Raw genomic sequence first — 19,569 nt, forward strand, 5'->3', positions numbered from 1 at the left:
ATTATTTTTAATATTTAAATGTAAAACTTAAATATTTAAATGTAAAATTGCTCTTACATGACCTTTTCATAATTCTAATCTAATATACCAAGTTGACTTATTTTTTAAAATTAATTAATTAATTTTATTTTTTGCTGCGTTGGGTCTTCACTGCAGTGCATGGGCTTCTCATTGCAGTGGCTTCTCTTGTTGTGGAGCACAGGCTCTAGGCGTGTGGGCTTCAGTAGTTGTGGCACGTGGGCTCAGTATTTGTGGCTCGCGGGCTCTAGAGCACAGGCTCAGTAGTTATGGCGCACGGGCTTAGTTGCTCCGTGGCATGGGGGATCTTCCCGGACCAGGGCTCGAACCCATGTCCCCTGCATTGATAGGCGGATTCTTAACCACTGTGGCACCAGGGAAGTCCCAAGTTGACTTATTTTTGAAGATCATTATTTTCACTGTTTTTTGTAAGGGCTTAGAATTAGTCAGCAGTATTAATCACACAAAATACTCTTAATGGAGACTTTTAAAAGTCTCTTACTATTTATCACTCATTACATCAGTTTGCCCAGTATCTCTCTTAGCACCAGTGGAGAAAAATTTTTTTCATTTAATCAAAATTGTCATACAACTGTATTTTAAGAATAAGGTGGGGTGGTGAGAAGAATGGTGGTTTGGGATATTAGAACTGAATATTTATCATCCATAGTAAGAAGTTAGAAGGTAATTTTTGGAGGTAAAATATCAAGAAATAGAGGAATAAACATTTTTTACTATATTATACAATTCTTTACCAAACAAGTAAAAAGATTTGAGTGTTGTTGACTTTACGGAGCAGAAATTGAGGGTGGAGAAGGGATTGTTGTTTTTGTTATAATCCTTTTAGAACTGTTTAATGTCATAAATCTTGTGTGTTTCTTTTTTTTGATAAAAATTTTTAAAGTTTTAACTTCAAGAAACCACATATTCTGATATCCCGTTTCATTTCTAGCCTGTGTAAGACTATTTAAACATACCTGTTAGCTTGATTCTTTTTTTTTTTTTTTTTTTGTGGTACGTGGACCTCTCACTGTTGTGGCTTCCCCTGTTGCGGAGCACAGGCTCCGGACACGCAGGCTCAGCGGCCATGGCTCACGGGCCCAGCCGCTCTGCAGCATGTGGGATCTTCCCAGACCGGGGCACGAACCCATGTCCCCTGCATCGGCAGGCAGACTCTAAACCACTGCGCCACCAGGGAAGCCCAATTCTTAATGCAGAATTTTATTGGGATAGAGAAGTCAAACTAGGAAAAATTGCATGATCCTTTTGGCATAACCAGGCATAGCTAGGAATAACCTAGCTTTACTTTAGTAACCTTCTGACTTTCCAATAGCCTGTTTTTCCCTTCCCTGTCTCTTGGGTTTTAGAGATTTGTGATATTGAGGTAACAGGTCATTAACTCTGCTTTGTACATTTCTGTAATCAATGTATTACATGTGTTAAAACTTTGGATCTATTTTTATAATTAAGATAAAAAGAAAAAGATGAAGAAAAAGAGAACTAACATGCTTTTCATTTGTAGTATATTTTGACTGAACACTGGCCCCCCAAGTTTTCCTCTCTACTGCTGTTGAAGAACATTTTGTTACTTATATTGTGAATATTATTCATGAAATAAATTTGAGCATCCTTTTTTAACCATAATTTTTTTCCTGTTTCACAGACTTTGTCCATTGGTGTTCTTGATATTTTTGGGTTTGAAGATTATGAAAATAACAGCTTTGAACAGTTCTGTATTAATTTTGCTAATGAACGCTTACAACACTACTTTAATCAGCATATCTTTAAATTGGAGCAGGTGAGTACCTGAATGTGTGTACGCTTGCCCCCTTCCTGCTCCCTAAACCCTAACCCCCACCTTCACATACACACACATAAATTTTTGAGTCATAGTCGTGATAAGTATTTTAAGTGTTGTATTTCAATACAGATATTATTGACTTCATATTAGTGTAAGCAAATTACAGATCAGAGCATAGTTTGGGGGCCTTATCACACAGGGTTTTCTTTTTTGTTTAATAGGCCTCAAGTATTAGAATCAATAATATGTGTTTGACTGCACCTTTGATTGAAAAAATACATGGGTTTGTTTTGAATTTTTGTTGATGTTTTTGATTTTTTTTTTTTTTTTTTTTTTTTTTTTTTGCTGTACGCGGGCCTCTCACTGCTGTGGCCTCTCCCGTTGTGGAGCACAGGCTCCGGACACACAGGCTCCGCGGCCATGGCTCGCGGGCCCAGCCGCTCCGCAGCATGTGGGATCTTCCGGGATCGGGGCACGAACCCGTGTTCCCTGCATCGGCAGGCGGACTCTCAACCACTGCGCCACCAGGGAAGCCCCGATGTTTTTGATTTTTAATTGCCGCCATGGGCTTGGTCACTGTGTGTAATGTTAAGTATGGTTGTTGGATTCCTTTGATCTCTTAGTTTGAGGATGGGATAGAGGAGCTTATTAACAGAATCTCAAATCAGCTCAGAATGTGGATACAAAGAAATAGGGCAGTGTAGAGAGACCAAAATGAGTAACTAGATATTTCTTGTGAGAAGTTCAAATTGACTGAATTAGTGTAGAAAGAGCAAGCCATCAGTTTCCATGAGAGTTCTTAGGGTAAATGCAGGGTTGAAGGAAATGTGGGCTCTTTCTCCAAGTCAAGTTTGAATTCAGTAACAAGTTGAGATTGTAGCCCAGAATTTCAGTTTGTATAAAAAGAAGCAGGGTTCACATTCACCTCAAAGGAAATAGTGAAGAAAATAAATGAACAGAAAACCACAACAGGTCTTTCCTGTCACTGAGGCTTGCCATCCTCTGTCCTGGCTTTAAGCACTGCTATTTTACTTAAAGAGTTATAAGGACTGATTAATATTCGCACAAGCAGCCTTAGTCTTGGCCATTTTGATGATTCTTTAAAGTTTTTAATACATGACCTTTTAGCTAGACTGTTTTTTAGAGCTGTTAAAAGATAGTATTATTTGTTATAATATCACCTAACATATATGTAGTGCTTACTCTTAAGTGGGTACTCTTTTTATTCTGGTGTTGCAAATGATGCCTAAAGCCTGTATTCAAAACACTCTGGCTTCATAATTCTTGCGTTTAATCAAAAGTTGAGCTGGGATTGGTTTCTTTACTCAATCCAGTGTTCTTTTTACTAGATTATGCTAAATCAGTATTTTTATCTCCTAAAATGGCTGTGTGTGTTGGAGGGGTGGAGGAATGCATTTTGTTGACAGCGTTTTGTATTTTTCAAAGAAAAGCATCAATTGCTCTGTGGAGCATTAAACAGAAGACTGGTTAAATTGCTTTTGAAGAAGAAAGGTGTTCTCTTATTGTGAACTGAAATTATTCTTACCTTATTTAGAAGTCTAGATTAGCCATGGAGGAGCCACGAGAAATGCCTTACCTAAAAACATGTATAAAAATAAAACCTTACAGTTGATGGAAAATGTGTTCAAAACTACTTGGTGGGTGGGTGATCCTCATTTATTTGCTACCCTGCATATCATAGTTGTGGGCAATGTGGTGGAATTATGGATCACAAGACATAGATACTAAGGTATAGCTTTTTTTTCCCTTTCTTTTTTTTTTTTTTTTTTTTTTTTTGTGGTATGCGGGCCTCTAACTGTTGTGGCCTCCCCCGTTGCGGAGCACAGGCTCCGGATGCGCAGGCCCAGCGGCCATGGCTCACGGGCCCAGCCGCTCCGCGGCATATGGGATCCTCCCAGACCGGGGCACGAACCCGTATCCCCTGCATCGGCAGACGGACTCTCAACCACTGCGCCACCAGGGAGGCCCTTCCCTTTCTTTTAAGTCTCAGTATTTTCTTCTGTTATTTGTGATGTAATGGGTAAGCTTTTGATATAATTTATGGAAAACTTAGAGAAAATTTATACTTTTTGCCACCCCATCTATTTTATTCTTCCTTTCTCTCCCTCCGCATGTTTTTCTACTTGAAATGGATTTTCTGGAAATAAGAGATTTAAGTCAGTTTAAATATTGAGTGTTTTATTTATTTGTGTATCACTGGTCTGGTACCTGTTATGAGATGGGTACTCAGGGACTATTTGTTAAATTCAGTTGAATACAGAATCAGTTAAGTAGATTAAATTTTTTGAAAAAATAAAACACAGAAATAAAAAAGTACCAAAGATGCTTTGGGAGGAAACATCTTGAAGATCTTGATTACTGAAGTTTACTTCTAAATTTTGCCCAGAATTAGTACATATGCACATAGGATGGGAGAGAGATGTAATAGGTGCCATGCAGGATGATAGGTATAAGGTAATCAGATATAAGGTAAAGTAGTGATATAAAGGATGAAATTGATTAGAACTTACTGAAAGTCTGCAAAGATTTCCCAGGGGTGATTCTGGAATAGAGTTTTGAATAGAAAGTTGAGCTCACCGGACTGTCAGTGGGGAAAAGATATTTTAAACAAAGGTAACAATATCTTTAAAACTGTGAGGCATAGAATAGCACAGCAGTTTTGATGAATTGGAAATGATTCAATATAGCTAAAATATAGGATATAAGGATGGAGGCAGGAAGGGAGATAAGTTTGATGAAATAGCCTGGGGTCAGAGAGTTGTGCAGAGAAGATTAGAATTTTTCTTTTAGAGAATGAGGAGCTATTTGAAGTATATTTAGCAGAGGATTTGAATTGGAACTGTGGAAGATGGATTGAAGAGAGGTGAACTGGAGAGAAGGACATAATCCATGAGCCAGTTGAAGTAGTATGGGAGAGTGATTCTGAGTCCTGAATCAAGGTATTTGTAGAGATAATGTGGAATAAGAGACAGACAAAAAGAGGTTTCTGTGATTTGAAAATCTGTTTCCTGTTATCATTTGTAATACTGCTCTTATTTCCTTTACTTGCTCAGAATTATTCCTTAGGTCATTGATTCATCAGTAAATCGAATAACAATTATGTATCAGGCACTGTTTGGCATTGAAGATAGACATTTTAGAGTTCAGGGATCTTACTGTGGAGTTCATAATCTAATGAGTTGTTCTTTTGTCTATCCCACTTCTGGGGATGTCAGACTAGGAAATTTTGACGAAACTTGCGTGCAGAACACCTAAAAAAAACTGAACAAAATATATTTGAAAGCATTGGAGTACCTTCAAATAAGTGAAGTTTTACAGGGCTTAGATATTTAAGCACGAAACCCAGGGAGTTGAGCCCAGCATTCGGGGACTGCTTTGTTCCTAGAGACGTTTCTGTTCTGGTAGAGGGCTGCCAGATTCTGAAAGAGTCAGGCTTGAGAATCTGAGAAGCCTAAAAGGGTTTTCTCCAGATTAAAGAACAAGGAGGAGCCCCCTGGCAACTCCCACAGGCTTTAGGTTGAAGACCTCAATGGGTTATATCTTACAGTAAAGGTAAAGCAGAAATAGAGAAGGCATCATAGAGGCTGAAGACCAGTTTAAAATAATCTCAGTTCTTGACTGGGTTAAAATAGCGTAGAATTTCCGGCATTCTTAGCCACCTGCCAAGAGCAAATTCAGTCTCCAGTGGAAGAAATCATTCTAGTGCTAAAGTTATCTCTATACTTTTTCATATACAAGCATTCAGTTTTTAACTGAGAAGTTTGTTTGTTTTTTAAGACATACAAGGAAGGAAACCAACATGAATAAGAACCAAGTGAGATAATAGGCTATACCATAGGGGATCCAGATAATGATTTTATCAGACATGAACTTTAAAGTAACAGTGGTTTCAAGAAATTTTTTAAGTGATAATTTTATTAAAGAACTACAAACTGTTTTTTAAAAATCCTAAATTTAGGAAAATTTAAAACTAATTTAGAACTAAAGGAAAATTTTAAAAATTTAGAACTAAAATATAGAGTGAAATTAAAAACATTAGTTTTTCACAGTTCATTAGATATAGCTTAAGAGAAAATTAGTGATGTGGAAGATAGGCCAGAAGAAATAACAGCCTGATGAATAAAGCTAAAAGAGGAAAATACAAATAGTGTAAGAGACATGGGGCATAGTAAAAAAGTCTAACATATGTGTAACAGGAATTCTGGAAAGATGTATGTGAAAGAGAGAGAATAGGATAGAAGCTGTATTTGAAAAAAGTGATGGCTGAGAATTTTCCAAAACTTAAAACACAAAACAAAAAAATTTCAACAGGCACACATTTGAGAAGCCCTAAGAATACAAAACATGATAAGAACAAAGGCAGCCATACAGTAAGACAAAGACAGGGACTTTCCTGGTGGCACAGTGGTTAAGAATCCGCCTGCCAGTGCAGGGGACACGGGTTCGAGCCCTGGTCTGGGAAGATCCCACATACCATGGGGCAACTAAGCCCATGCGCCACAGCTACTGAGCCTGCGATCTAGAGCCCGTGAGCCACAAGTACTGAGCCCTTGTCTCACAACTACAGAAGCCAGCGTGCCTAGAGCCTGTGCTCCACAACAAGAGAAACCACTGCAATGAGAAGCCTGCACACGGCAACAAAGACCCAATGCGGCCAAAAAAATAAAACCCCAATGAAAACAATATCTGAGAAGCAGCCAGAGATGGGGGAAACAGTACCTTTAAAGAAGCAACAGTAGGGCTTCCCTGGTGGCACAGTGGTTGAGAGTCCGCCTGCCGATGCAGGGGACACAGGTTTGTGCCCCGGTCCGGGAAGATCCCACATGCCGCGGAGTGGCTGGGCCCGTGAGCCATGGCCGCTGAGCCTGTGTGTCCGGAGCCTGTGCTCTGCAACAGGAGAGCCCACAACAGTGAGAGGCCCGCATACCGCAAAAAAAAAAAAAAAAAAAGAAGCAACAATGAGATTGAAAGTCAGTCTTTCAGGGGAGACAGTGGATGCCAGAAGACAGTGGGGTATTTTCCTTAAAACTGAAGTATGTTATTTGGTCAGTAACTAAATTATTCCCATTGTCACTCAGAGTTTCAGGAATGAATGAAAAGCAATGAACAATGTAAAAAAGTGGGTGAATCTAAATGAATTTTAACAAAATTAGACAAAGATAAAAATATCTTTTGTGGGGCTTCCCTGGTGGCGCAGTGGTTGAGAGCCCGCCTGCCGATGCAGGGGACACGGGTTCGTGCCCCGGTCTGGGAAGATCCCACATGCCACGGAGTGGCTAGGCCCGTGAGCCATGGCCACTGAGCCTGCGCATCCGGAGCCTGTGCTCCACAATGGGAGAGGCCACAGCAGTGAGAGGCCTGTGTACCGCAGAAAAAAAAGAAGAAAAAAATATCTTTTGTGGTTTAATGTCTGTGTGGAACTAAAACTTGTGAGTACAATAGCATTTAATTCAGGAAGCGATACAGAATTTAAGGTATTGTAATGTCTTTGTATTAAATGCCAAGTGGTAGAAGATTTTTTTCTCTGTTAGACATTGGTAAGTTAAGAATGTCTTATGATTTTAGGATAACCACCAAGTAATAAAAGAATATAAAACTCTCAAGTTAATATAGGAAGCAAGTGAAGTAAAAACAACTCTAGTAATACAAAAGAAAGCAAGAAAGAGGAATAAAAGCAATAACAAGAAAGCAGGACAAATAACAAATGGTAAGATGGTTGATTTAATCCCACAAATACCAGTAATTGCATTAAATATAAATGGACTAATTACTCCAACTAGAAGCCAAAGATTGTCAGGCTGAATATAAAATAAGACTAAATTGCTCCTTCTAAGAGAGACTCTTTAAATATAAGCATACAGGAAGGTTAAAAGTAAAAGGATGGAAAAAGATTTAGCAAGCCTTAACAAAAACAAAAGAACTGATATAACTGTATTAGTATCACACTTTAAGCATTGCTAGAGATAAAAAAGGAATATTTGATAATACTAAACAGATCAGTTCATCAGAAAGTATACAATTCCAGATTTATAGGTACCTCATAATACGGCCTCAAAGTATATAAAACAAGAAATTGATAAAGCTAAAAACAAACATATATTTGCAATTTTAGTGGAATATTTTAACATACCTTGCTGAATAGCTGATAGAACAAGCAGACGAAAAATTGATAAGGATACAGAAGATGTAAAGCACCCAGAGAATTGGGTGGGTGCTTTTTTTTTTTCTTTGCGGTACGCGGGCCTCTCACTGTTATGGCCTCTCCCATTGTGGAGCACAGGCTCCAGATGCGCAGGCTCAGTGGCCATGGCTCATGGGCCTAGCTGCTCTGCAGCATGTGGGATCTTCCCAGACCGGGGCACAAACCCATGTCCCCTGCATCGGCAGGCAGACTCTCAACCACTGCGCCATCAGGGAAGCCCGGGTGGGTGCTTTTGAGGGTACCTAGTCCTGCCTGCCCTTGATGTCAGAATGCCAGTTTCCCTGGGTCTGAGGCCTATAGCAAATAAGGATATAGAAGATTTTTAAGGCAAATACTTATCTGACATATATAGATAACTGCAAATTTACAAAATTTGCTTATATACTGGACCATAAAACAAGGGTCAAATTTCACAGTTTTGAAATCACACAGATCTCAGTACCATAATGAATTTATATCAGAAACCAACAACAAGAAGATAACTGGAAAATACTTTATGATTAAAAATTAAGTAATGAATTTCTAGATAGCCTAGAAGTTGAAAAAAATTAGAAAATATATTGAACTTAATATATTACGTATTAAAACTTGTGACTAAAGGTGCACTTGAGTCACTAAGAAGTGTGACTAATGATTTACTTAGAGGAAAATTTTATAGCTGTTAGAAGATTTTAAGGTTGAAGAGCAACGATTAACAAATTGGAAAAAGATCAGCAAACTAAACCAAAGGAAAGTGGAAAGAGGGAAATAATAAAGAAAAAAAAAGATTAAATAAAAGCGAAAACAAATATATTATGGGAGAGGATCAACAGAGTGAAAAGTAATACTTTGAAATGATTAATAACATTGATATAACCCTTAAGAAATTGGTGTGAGAGAGAGACAGAGAGGGATATAAATAGCCAGAATTCCAATGATAAAGACCACATCATTGTGTATCCTACACATGTTAAAAAGATAGTAGGATACACTAAACAACTTCATGTCTGTAAGCCTTATTAAATGATAAGAGAAAAAACTTTTCAAAACTGACATAGATGAAATACAAAGTTTATAACTATTAAAGAAATTGAATATGTAATTAAAAACCTTTCCATAAAGAACATTGTAAGCCAAAATGGCAACACTGATGAATTCTGCTGACTTTGAAAGAATTATTTTCAGTTGGACATAAATTCTTATGTGGAATAGAAAAAAAGGGGACAATTCTCAACACATTTTTGGGGGCCAGGATAACATTGCTTTCTAAATCTGTGAAGGATTTTCTTAGAAGTGGAAATTGTCAATTTCACTCATAAATGTAGATTTAAAAATTCTAAACAAATATATATCCAGCAAGATACATAAAAGGATAATACATCAGAACCAAATGGTGTTTTTCCTGTGGCGTGTTACATCTAACCACCTATCAATTTAATTCATCTATTAACAAAACAAAAGAAAAATTCATGGTGTTCTCAATAGAAATGTAAAAAGCATTTGATAAATTTACATATTCATTCTTGTTAAAAACAAAACGAAACCCTTAGCAAACTAGGTACATATAGAAGGGAACTTCCTGATAAAGGGCATTTACAAAAAAACCAACAGTTAATGTCAAGCTTAATGGAAATAGACTGAATGATTTCCTCCTAAGACTGAGAACAAGGTAAGGTTGTTTTCTAAGAATTTTTATCAGGAACACAGGCATGTGAGGACATCCAAATGGGAAGTAAACATAGGACAAGATTTTTCACTTATTAGTCATTAGGGAAAATAAAATTAAAAACATAATTAAATATTCCTAAGCATTCACCAGAATGATTAAAATGGAAAAGACTGACAATACAAGTATTAGAGAAATACTGTGCACCGGAAAGTCCCATACACTGGTGGTAGGTGCATAAATTGGTACAACCACTTTAGAAAGCTGTTTGGCAGTATCTTCTGAGGTTATACATGTGTAGTTTATAAGCCTGTGGTTTCACTCTCAAAATGTGTATAAATGTTCAACAAGAGTTTTATATAGAAATGTTCATAATTTCATTATTTTTAATGGCCAGAAATCGGAAATAAGTGTAATGTCTATCAATAGTATATAAATAGGTGAATACATTGTATATAAATACTCTACAGTATTGGTTCTCAAAGAGTTGTTCTTCTCTTACCCCTACTGGTACCATTGACATCACCTGGGCACTCCTTAGAAATTCAAATATAGGATCCCACCCTATACCTACTTATTCACAAATTCTGGGTTTGTGGCTTCTGTTTTTAACAAGCTCTCCACATGATTCTGTTGTATATTAAAGTTTGAGACTTAATCTCCGTAGCCAATTTTGGCATACTTTTTCTGTAAAGGGACCAGACAAATCAGTTTTCTAGGTTTGGGGGGCCGTATGGTCTCAGCTCTGCTGTTACATTGAGAAAGCAGCCTAGACAATGCATAAATGAGCAAATGTTGTACTCCACAACCCCAGCCCTACAGCAATTAAAATGAATGAACTTTAGGTGCATCCTACAACATAATGTTGAGTAAAAGAAAAAAAGCCAGATGAAAAGAATATGTATTCTATGATTCTATTTATATAATATTTATACACAGGTGAATCTTATCAATGGTATTAGAAATTAGGATAATAGTTAACTTTGGGCAAGAGGGTCTGAATCATCATTGGGAAAAGGGGATGAGAAGGGATTTTGGACTGCTAGTAATGTCTATAAAAATCCATATGCTTGTACTATTTAGTACGCTTTTTATCCATGCTATGAAAAAGAATAGGGAAAAAACTTCCTTACCACTGCTTGGGGGTGACCTTTGTATAGCATTACTTACTTGTGAAATTGTTAATTACGAGGAAAGAATTATGCATTTACTTTTCCCAATTAGAATGACTGTTGTCTATAGTAGGGTCCACTTTTTCTTTACAGGATAATGATAATACGGAAAGAATGATAAAATTACAAAATCACTATTTCACAAAACCACCATATTTGTAGAGAAGTATGCAAGTGTAATCAGTGAATACTAAAACCATCAGATGAACAGGATATTTATTTGGTGCCTAAATATCAGTGCAATGTAGAAACGTAACTTCTTTGTTCTCAGGGGCATCTTTCTGACAGTTTAAAAGTAAAAGCATCACAGAGATGAATAAAAGAAGATTTCCTAGTATAGAAATTGAGGAAGGACCAATGGGGGCTTCATAAGAGAGTTCTGAATAGTTGCTAGTATGTGAGCTTTGAGTTATTTAGTCTTGAAATTTGGGAAACTACCCTGCCCCCACCTTTTGAAAGGTGTTGTAAGAGTTTTATTTTGCCGAAGTTCAGTGTGTATGAATTCCATATGATTTATATCAGTGATCACTGGAGGTGATAGTTTTCCACTTTTCCCAGACATTGTTTCATTAAATTCATTGTTGACGATCCAGCAGTTCTTTTTGATGGCTTAGAGTCGTGTGGGAGAAATTAGGCTTTTTCATTTTATATTTTTCCTTAGTGCAGTCATCAGATAGTGTGGCTAAAACAAATCCAGCCCTAAATTCTCATCTGAGTGGAATCACAAATAGGATTCTAACCAGAAAATTTGGTTGCATGTACTTTTAAAAGAAAACAGACATACCCTATATCAAGATTTTATACAAGTGAAATTTATACATTCTTCCATTGTGTGGATTAATGATTTAAAAGAGAAAAGTTTAAACTATTCTTTTAATCCTGGTAAAAGCTTTTTAGTCCTTATTCTCACATTCCTGTTATTTTCTGCAAGATGAATATATTGTTAATATGTTATTTCCTAGGAGGAATATAGAGCTGAAGGTATCAGCTGGCACAATATAGATTATATTGATAATACCTGTTGCATAAATCTTATTAGCAAGAAACCAACAGGCCTGCTCCATCTTTTGGATGAAGAAAGCAAGTGAGTATGATTCTTTTCAGTTTTGTTATTGGCCATTTGGGCTTTTCATGTCTTCTTAAGCCCTACATTTTCTTCTTAACATTATTAAGTAAAGAGCCAAAGTTTCCCATATATGCCTTTTTTGTGTGTGTTTGTGTGTTTCTAAGAAAATTGGATGGACTTCACTATAGAACTCATTTTTTCCTTGAGTTTTTCCAGATTTCTTCTACAGAGTCACTTTGATTTTAGATTTGTTGGTTTATATTTATTTTTTGTTTTTGTTTTGTGTTCCTCTCTTCTTGAATTAAGTTTGTGTATGTGTGTTTTAAGAATGGGTTTATTTTTAATTTTTATTGGCATCTAGTTGCCAACTAGATGCCAATAAAAATTAACTTTAAAAAAAGGGTTTTTTCCCCCAGTTAAAGAAGGTCCTTTTTATTTTTGCAGTGTCATTCCATACAAAAGCAATAGAAAGATAACAGTCTTAACAAAAGTTTACAATTGAATATTTGAACAGAAAATCTGTACACATTATCATTTACAGCAATTTTACGTGGTAAATTAACTGATTGTAAAAAAAAAAAAAAGGTCTTTCTAAATCCTTCTGCTGTCTTAACTCTTGGAGTATTTTAGGTAGAAGGCCTACTTAGTGCTATTTACAAGTACCAAATTAAGACTGTATAACTTACATAAAGCCCATTAACTTACCAGCTCAATTTAATATTTTGACTCTTCAGTGCTCTTAAAAAAAAAGTTTTATATATGAGATGTGTTTGCAGTTTTCCTGTTTTGCAGAAGAGAAGATAATAATAGATTCGTGATATCTGCCATGGCTCTGCAGGTTTTAAGTAGCAGCATATGCTAGATATTTGCCACCCCTTGATAACACTGTTCAATATACTAAACTTATATGTATGCTTCAGAAATAAAGCTTCCTATAGCATCCTCCAGAGCGTTCTCAGTGCTCTATAAAGTATTATTTATAGTTTAATTATCCTAAGAGATGGCAAATCTAGAATTGGAGAAGCCAAAGTGGTGAAGTATGTGTTGGTTTTCTGTGACTCTTTAGTAAAATATTTAGAAATTGAATTAGTTCACCTGATTCTTAGCTTAATATTATACTCATTAAACTACAATATAAAATATTAAGCATTTACTATCATAGGATGACTATATACCAGGTTTGTGTGGGACAATCTAAAGTTTATGCCTGTTGTTCACTTTAGTTATTAAAGGTGCCTACTTCTACTCTCAGAATATCCTGGTATGTATGGTAAGTTATATGTCACCCTGTTAATATGCCATGAACACAGAATTGCTACATAGAATTATAAAGTAATATGGCAGAAGGCAAAATATAATGGAAAGGAGACTGCTAACAGTTACATCTACCCAGTCTATCACATTTATTTCCATTAATCTAAATGAATTAAAATGCAACCAACACAAAAAAATTTTAATTTTATGTCCAAAGTTGTGAAGGTTTCTTGTATTGCTCTATATGTCCTGAAACATACATTGTCTCTTATAAAATTGTAAGGTTATTAGTTCTTAACTCAGCCTGCATACCTTACTTCTGGTGTATTTTATTTTGGAAAGTGTCATAGGTGATTTTTGATATATAGTGTTGAGACCCATTATGGTAGATATTGAAATGATAAGCAGTTCTTTTTGTTTGAGCTATATTATGGTAAAAGAACAAGAAAGTTTAAGCAATCCAGAAAAAGATCATATATGTAGTAAATGATGGACTCAAGATCCAAACTCAGATATTCAAATTCAAATACCTGGACTCCAGGTATTTCTAACTAAGCTTTATTTTTTTTTAACCTGAGCTTTTGTTTTCCTTTTTTATTGAGGTAGCATTGGTTTATAACGTTATGTAAGTTTCATGTTTACAACATCATATTTCTACTTCTGTATACCCTACAGTGTACTCACCACCAAAAATTTATTTTCTGTCACCATAGAGTTGATCCCTTTTACCAATTTTGCCTTCCCCCCTGCCCCATCCCCTCTGGTATATAAAAAACTAATGAACAAATGAAAACAAACTAAATGAATAAACCAAACAAAAACAAACACGTAGGGCCTCCCTGGTGGCGCAAGTGGTTGAGAGTCCGCCTGCCGATGCAGGGGATACGGGTTCATGCCCCGGTCTGGGAGGATCCCATATGCCGCGGAGAGGCTGGGCCCGTGAGCCATGGCCGCTGAGCCTGCGCGTCCGGAGCCTGCGCGTCCGGAGCCTGTGCTCCGCAACGGGGGAGGCCACAACAGTGAGAGGCCCGCATACCGCAAAAAAAAAAAAAACAAAAACAAACACGTAGATACAGAGAGCAGAGTAATAAGCGTGTGCTTTGAAGTATTGTCCTGTATTGCTTCACCATAATACTTAGGCTGTAGAGTCAGAAGTCCAGGGTTGTATTCCAACTCCCCTTAACAAATCTCTTAATATCCTTGGTCCTCAGTTTTCTTGCATGCAAAAAGGAAATGATGATGATAAATTATAATGCTGTGTGCTGTATATCTTATGGTGTTGTGAGCAGCAAATGAGCTAGTGGATATATAATTAAAACATGAATAGAGCAAAGGGGTTTTGTCTGGTCTGTTATTCTTTAAGCAAAATTTCATTGAGTGCACATCTTATTTTATAAAGACCATCTTTACCTGGTCAGTTGGTACCTCACATAAATGTAAATATTACCCCATGAAGAGAATAGCACTTCTTTGCTGTTACCCAAAAGCTTCTGGGGTTAAGCCACATGGCCAGAAATTACAGGGAGACAGACTTTGGCTCAATATAAGGAAGAACTTTCTGATCATTAGAGCTGATTAGCAGCTGCTTCATAAAGTAATAAAATTTCCCATTATAGTAATTATTTTGCATCATCTGTCAGGGTATTATTGTAGGTAGGAGTTTGGACTGAATAATCTCTTAATTATCGCTTCAATTATGCTTTTATATTAGTTCTCCATAAAATTTTTTAATAAACCATAGTATTACTTTCCTTTCTTTATAAGTCAGTCTGTCAGTCCTATTATTACCTCCCCTTGTAAATGGACCAGCTTTGTCTCTATGCTTTAACACTCCAGAAGATGCAAAGGCATGAAATATTTTCTCTCTGTCATGTACCTACAAAGAGAGGTTGAAAATAAATTAGTCTCATTTAGGAAGAGCTGTTTTGGGAATCACTTTGAGTATTTTTCCTCTAAAAATATTTTCTTCTGTAGGGAATACATTACATGAAATATATCCTTAGTGGTGTTCCTGCTTCATTCAGTGTGTTTGTAGTGCTTTAGATGCATGGGTTGGAAGTTAGAAGTCTTATTTAATCTTGTCTTTGCTATCTACTGGCTGTTCAAATTTTATAAACTAGATTCTAGAGGATGCAGTGTGGAATTTAGAAATGAGGAATGGTGTAAGCAAAGTTAAGAGTGTTATCAGTCTTTTCTATAGTACTTAGTGTGATCTGCTGACAGCAGCACTGGCTGCACCTTGAAGGTTGTTAGAAGTACAGAATCTCATACTTCCATCCCAGATTTCTTTTCTTTTTTCTTTTTACGTCCGCACGGCATGCAGGATCTTAGTTCCCTGACCAGGGATCAAACCCGTGTCCCCTGCACTGGAAGTGCAGAGTGTTAACCACTGGACCGCTAAGGAAGTCCTACACTCCGGATTTCTTGAATCAGAATCTTCATTTTAACAAACTGAAGTTAAGATCAGAGCATTCATTTAGGACAGCATTTTATCAATCTTACCTGTTCATAAGAATTACCTGGGGAAACTTCTAAATAGGACTGATGTACTATTACATCAGTTACACCAGCCTAGCATCAGTTCAGTAGAATCACTGGAGATGGGGTACAGGCATTGGTATTTTTGAAAGCTCCCAGAGGTACTTCTTATATGCAAAGAAACACTACTCTAAGGCTGCCCCTGCAGGTAGCCTTTGGGGAACACTAGCTGAAGAGCTTTGAAATGCACAATATCCACTCTGACTCTGTTCCAAGCCCTTTTGCTTGGTTATGTAGTATGTATCCACAAATGTTTGTTGAATGCAGGATATGTGGAGAGTTTTTCTTTCCATCTTTCCTTGTTTGGAATAAAAATTGTTCTCATATCTGTCCTCCTTCCTTTCAAAATTTATTTTCTCCATTCAAAAGTAAGAGAAAAACAAATCATAAGCTTTTTGATTACTCAGAGGATTAGAAGGTAAATAAACCTTTACCTAGAGACAATGAGGTGAGCATCCTTCCTGAAAATAAGCATTCTGCTGTGGAGTAGTGAGGAGTAAGTTTGCAGAGGTTGGGTTGGTCTAGGCTTAGGAGCTTGGATTCCAGTTTTCCAGAGTAGGAGAGGCACACAATTAAAGCATTATTGTAGGAAGATTTATTTTGATAGTTCCGTTTGGTGACATGAAACAAAGTAAAATTAGAATCGCTGAGGCTACTGTAGAGGCTGTTGCGGTACTCTCTGAAATTGTTTAAGAGTTGTAATCCATTCTAGAATGGCTGAGAGTTCTGGATAGGAGAGGAAGAGCCTAGATAGTCGAGATATTTTGAGGATGGGATAGTATTTGAATGCAAAAGCAGGCCTAGTTGACTAGGAAAATGGCAGTCTTGGCAACATAAAAAAGTAGGTAACATTTATATCATCCCTATAGGATGTCAGCTAGTGTTAGGTGTTTTTACCTACTAGCACTGTGTTACCTCATTCACTCATTTTATGTATTAAAAAAACCAGTTCTTAAAGAAGGTTGTACCTAGCTTGCCCAAGGTCACAGACAGAATTGGTAATCTAAGCAATGACTGTCTGACATCAAAGATCATTCTCAGGAGATGGAGACAACCTAAGTGTCCATCATCGGATGAATGGATAAAGAAGATGTGGCACATATATACAATGGAATATTACTCCGCCATAAAAAGAAACGAAGTTGAGTTATTTGTAGTGAGGTGGATGGACCTAGAGTCTGTCATACAGAGTGAAGTAAGTCAGAAAGAGAAAGACAAATACCGTATGCTAACACATATATATGGAATCTAAGGAAAAAAAATGTCATGAGGAACCTAGGGCTAAGATGGGAATAAAGACACAGACCTACTAGAGAATGGACTTGGGGATATGGGGAGGGGGAGGGGTGAGCCGTGACGGGGTGAGAGAGTGGCATGGACATGTATACACTACCAAATGTGAAATAGCTAGTGGGAAGCAGCCGCATAGCACAGGGAGATCAGCTCGGTGCTTTGTGACCACCTAGAGGGGTGGGATGGGGAGGGTGGGAGGGAGGGAGACACAAGAGGGAAGAGATATGGGAACATATGTATATGTATAACTGATTCACTTTGTTATAAAGCAGAAACTAACACACCATTGTAAAGCAATTATACTCCAATAAAGATGTAAAAAAAAAAAGATCATTCTCCTTCCTGATTCCAATACATACTATGTAATTAACCATTTTCGTTTTAATTTTAGAATCATTTTTACGCATTAGATATCATATTCAGCATCTTTACAATCTCATGTCACGTTATTTTTCATTATTTCAGCTACTGTTAAATAAAACTATTCTCTGAAAGATACTTGCCATGTCCTTTTTATTTGTCAGTGATTATTTTCTGTATTTGAAACTCCTACCCAACCTTTAACATCTAGCTCGTAATTAATTGCCTCCTTTATCCTCTGTGAACCTTTCCATTGTTCCCAACTAGAGATTTCTTTATCTTCTGAAGTTTTATATGCCTGTACTATTATGTAGTTACTTCTTAATATTATTTGAATGATTCTCAGATATGAAATGCTCATCCGTGAGTATAAACCTATTGATGTATATTTGAAATAATAATAGATCTAATATAAAGCTATACAGTAACTGGTGTAGGTAAGAAAATTACTACTTAATTCATACATGAAGAAAAACAAAATATGACAGTGATTTAAAGGACCTGTCCAAATTGAGAGATCATTCCCTTACTGCAAGTTCTTGACCCAAAACAACATACGATTTAGTTTTTATTATTATTTGGGTTTTATGGTAGTGCAGCACACTGTGACCTAAGCCTGAGTTAATTTCTCACTTCTGCCACTTGCAAAGTGTGAGTTAGGCAAATCACGACTTTTGAGCTCTCATCTGCAAAATAGAAATACCAATTCTTGTTTTACTCATTTTTCAGCTTGTTATGAGAATTTATTTAAGTGAAAACTCTCTGTAATTTGCTAAATGTGTTAGATGGAAATGTAATTAAAATGTATTTAGAAACACTACTGTATTAACTGCTGCATCTTTAGTGTTTTTGTTTTTATTTTTAATTCAGCTTTCCACAGGCTACAAATCAAACACTGCTGGACAAATTTAAGCATCAACATGAAGAGAATTCTTACATTGAATTTCCAGCTGTTATGGAGCCTGCTTTTATCATAAGGCATTATGCCGGGAAAGTGAAATACGGGATAAAGGTCAGTAAATTTCTCACTGAATATGCCTTTAGGGCAGAGGAGTTTTCTTAACTATATCACCATCCCTGTCACACCACCCTCTTTGTAGTTGTTCAATAACAGTGGGAGATAGTTTAAGGATACTACTAAAATTCATACTCTACTTTACAGTATTCTACTGTCATTAGAAGATGGTTTTGTTTGTTTGCTCCTGTAGCCAAAATTGCTGTCAGCCCATTCTGTATGTAATAGTCTATTTATTTATATTCTATTTTTTATTTTCTAATTTTTTAAATTAATTTTTATTTTAAATTTAATTTTAAATTTAATTCCTGTTTTTTACTGGGGTATAGTTGATTTACAATGTTGTGTTAGTTTCAGTTGTACAGCAGGTGTACAAGTGTACAGCAAAATGGTTCCCATATAGGTTATTACATAATCATAATAGCCTTTTTAGATCTGAAAGAATAGTTACCATCAGTAAGTCTTAAATCCACTAGTTTATCTGTGTAGTTGGTTGAATTTTTCTCTTCTCTACATCCATTAGGCCTGACAGACTTCATGTCATCATGTACCATTGGGTATTTGTGAGCTTGTACTCCTAATGAATATGTTGAAACTCTTGTTTTTTTTATACAGCAGGTTCTTAATAGTCATCCATTTTATACACATAAGTGTATACATGTCAATCCCAATCGCCCAATTCATCACACCACCACCACCACCCCTCCACGACTTTCGCCCCTTGGTGTCCAGACGTTTGTTCTCTACATCTGTGTCTCAATTCCTGCCCTGAAAACTGGTTCATCTGTACCATTTTTCTAGCTTCCACATACATGTGTTAATATATGATACTTGTTTTTCTCTTTCTGACTTACTCCACTCTGTATGACAGTCTCTTGATCCATCCACATCTCAACAAACTGATATTCCATTGTATATATGTACCACATCTTCTTTATCCATTCGTCTGTTGATGGGCGTTTCGGTTGCTTCCATGACCTGGCTATTGTAAATAGTGCTGCAATGAACATTGGGGTGCATGTGTCTTTTTTTTTTTTTTTTTGCAGTACGCGGGCCTCTCACTGCTGTGGCCTGTCCCACTGTGGAGCAGAGGCTCCGGACGCACAGGCTCAGTGACCACGGCTCATGGGCCCAGCCGCTCCGCGGCATGTGGGATCCTCGCTGACCAGGGCACGAACCTGTGT

At 36.8% G+C, this 19,569-nt stretch overlaps 1 protein-coding gene across 7 annotated transcripts in view; it reads left to right on the forward strand.

Moving 5' to 3' along the window:
• The window catches only part of MYO9A (myosin IXA), a 295,878-nt gene that overhangs the window by 96,984 nt on the left and 179,325 nt on the right, over positions 1–19,569 (forward strand). For all 7 annotated transcript variants that reach the window (XM_060097070.1, XM_060097072.1, XM_060097075.1 and 4 more), the window contains 3 exons: positions 1,682–1,816; positions 11,822–11,943; positions 18,241–18,382. In XM_060097070.1, coding sequence (XP_059953053.1) covers positions 1,682–1,816; positions 11,822–11,943; positions 18,241–18,382 — 399 coding nt within the window. The remainder of the gene's footprint in view (positions 1–1,681; positions 1,817–11,821; positions 11,944–18,240; positions 18,383–19,569) is intronic.

The sequence above is a fragment of the Mesoplodon densirostris genome, chromosome 4 (genome assembly GCF_025265405.1).
Source record: "Mesoplodon densirostris isolate mMesDen1 chromosome 4, mMesDen1 primary haplotype, whole genome shotgun sequence".
Classification (NCBI taxonomy): Eukaryota; Metazoa; Chordata; class Mammalia; order Artiodactyla; family Ziphiidae; genus Mesoplodon; species Mesoplodon densirostris.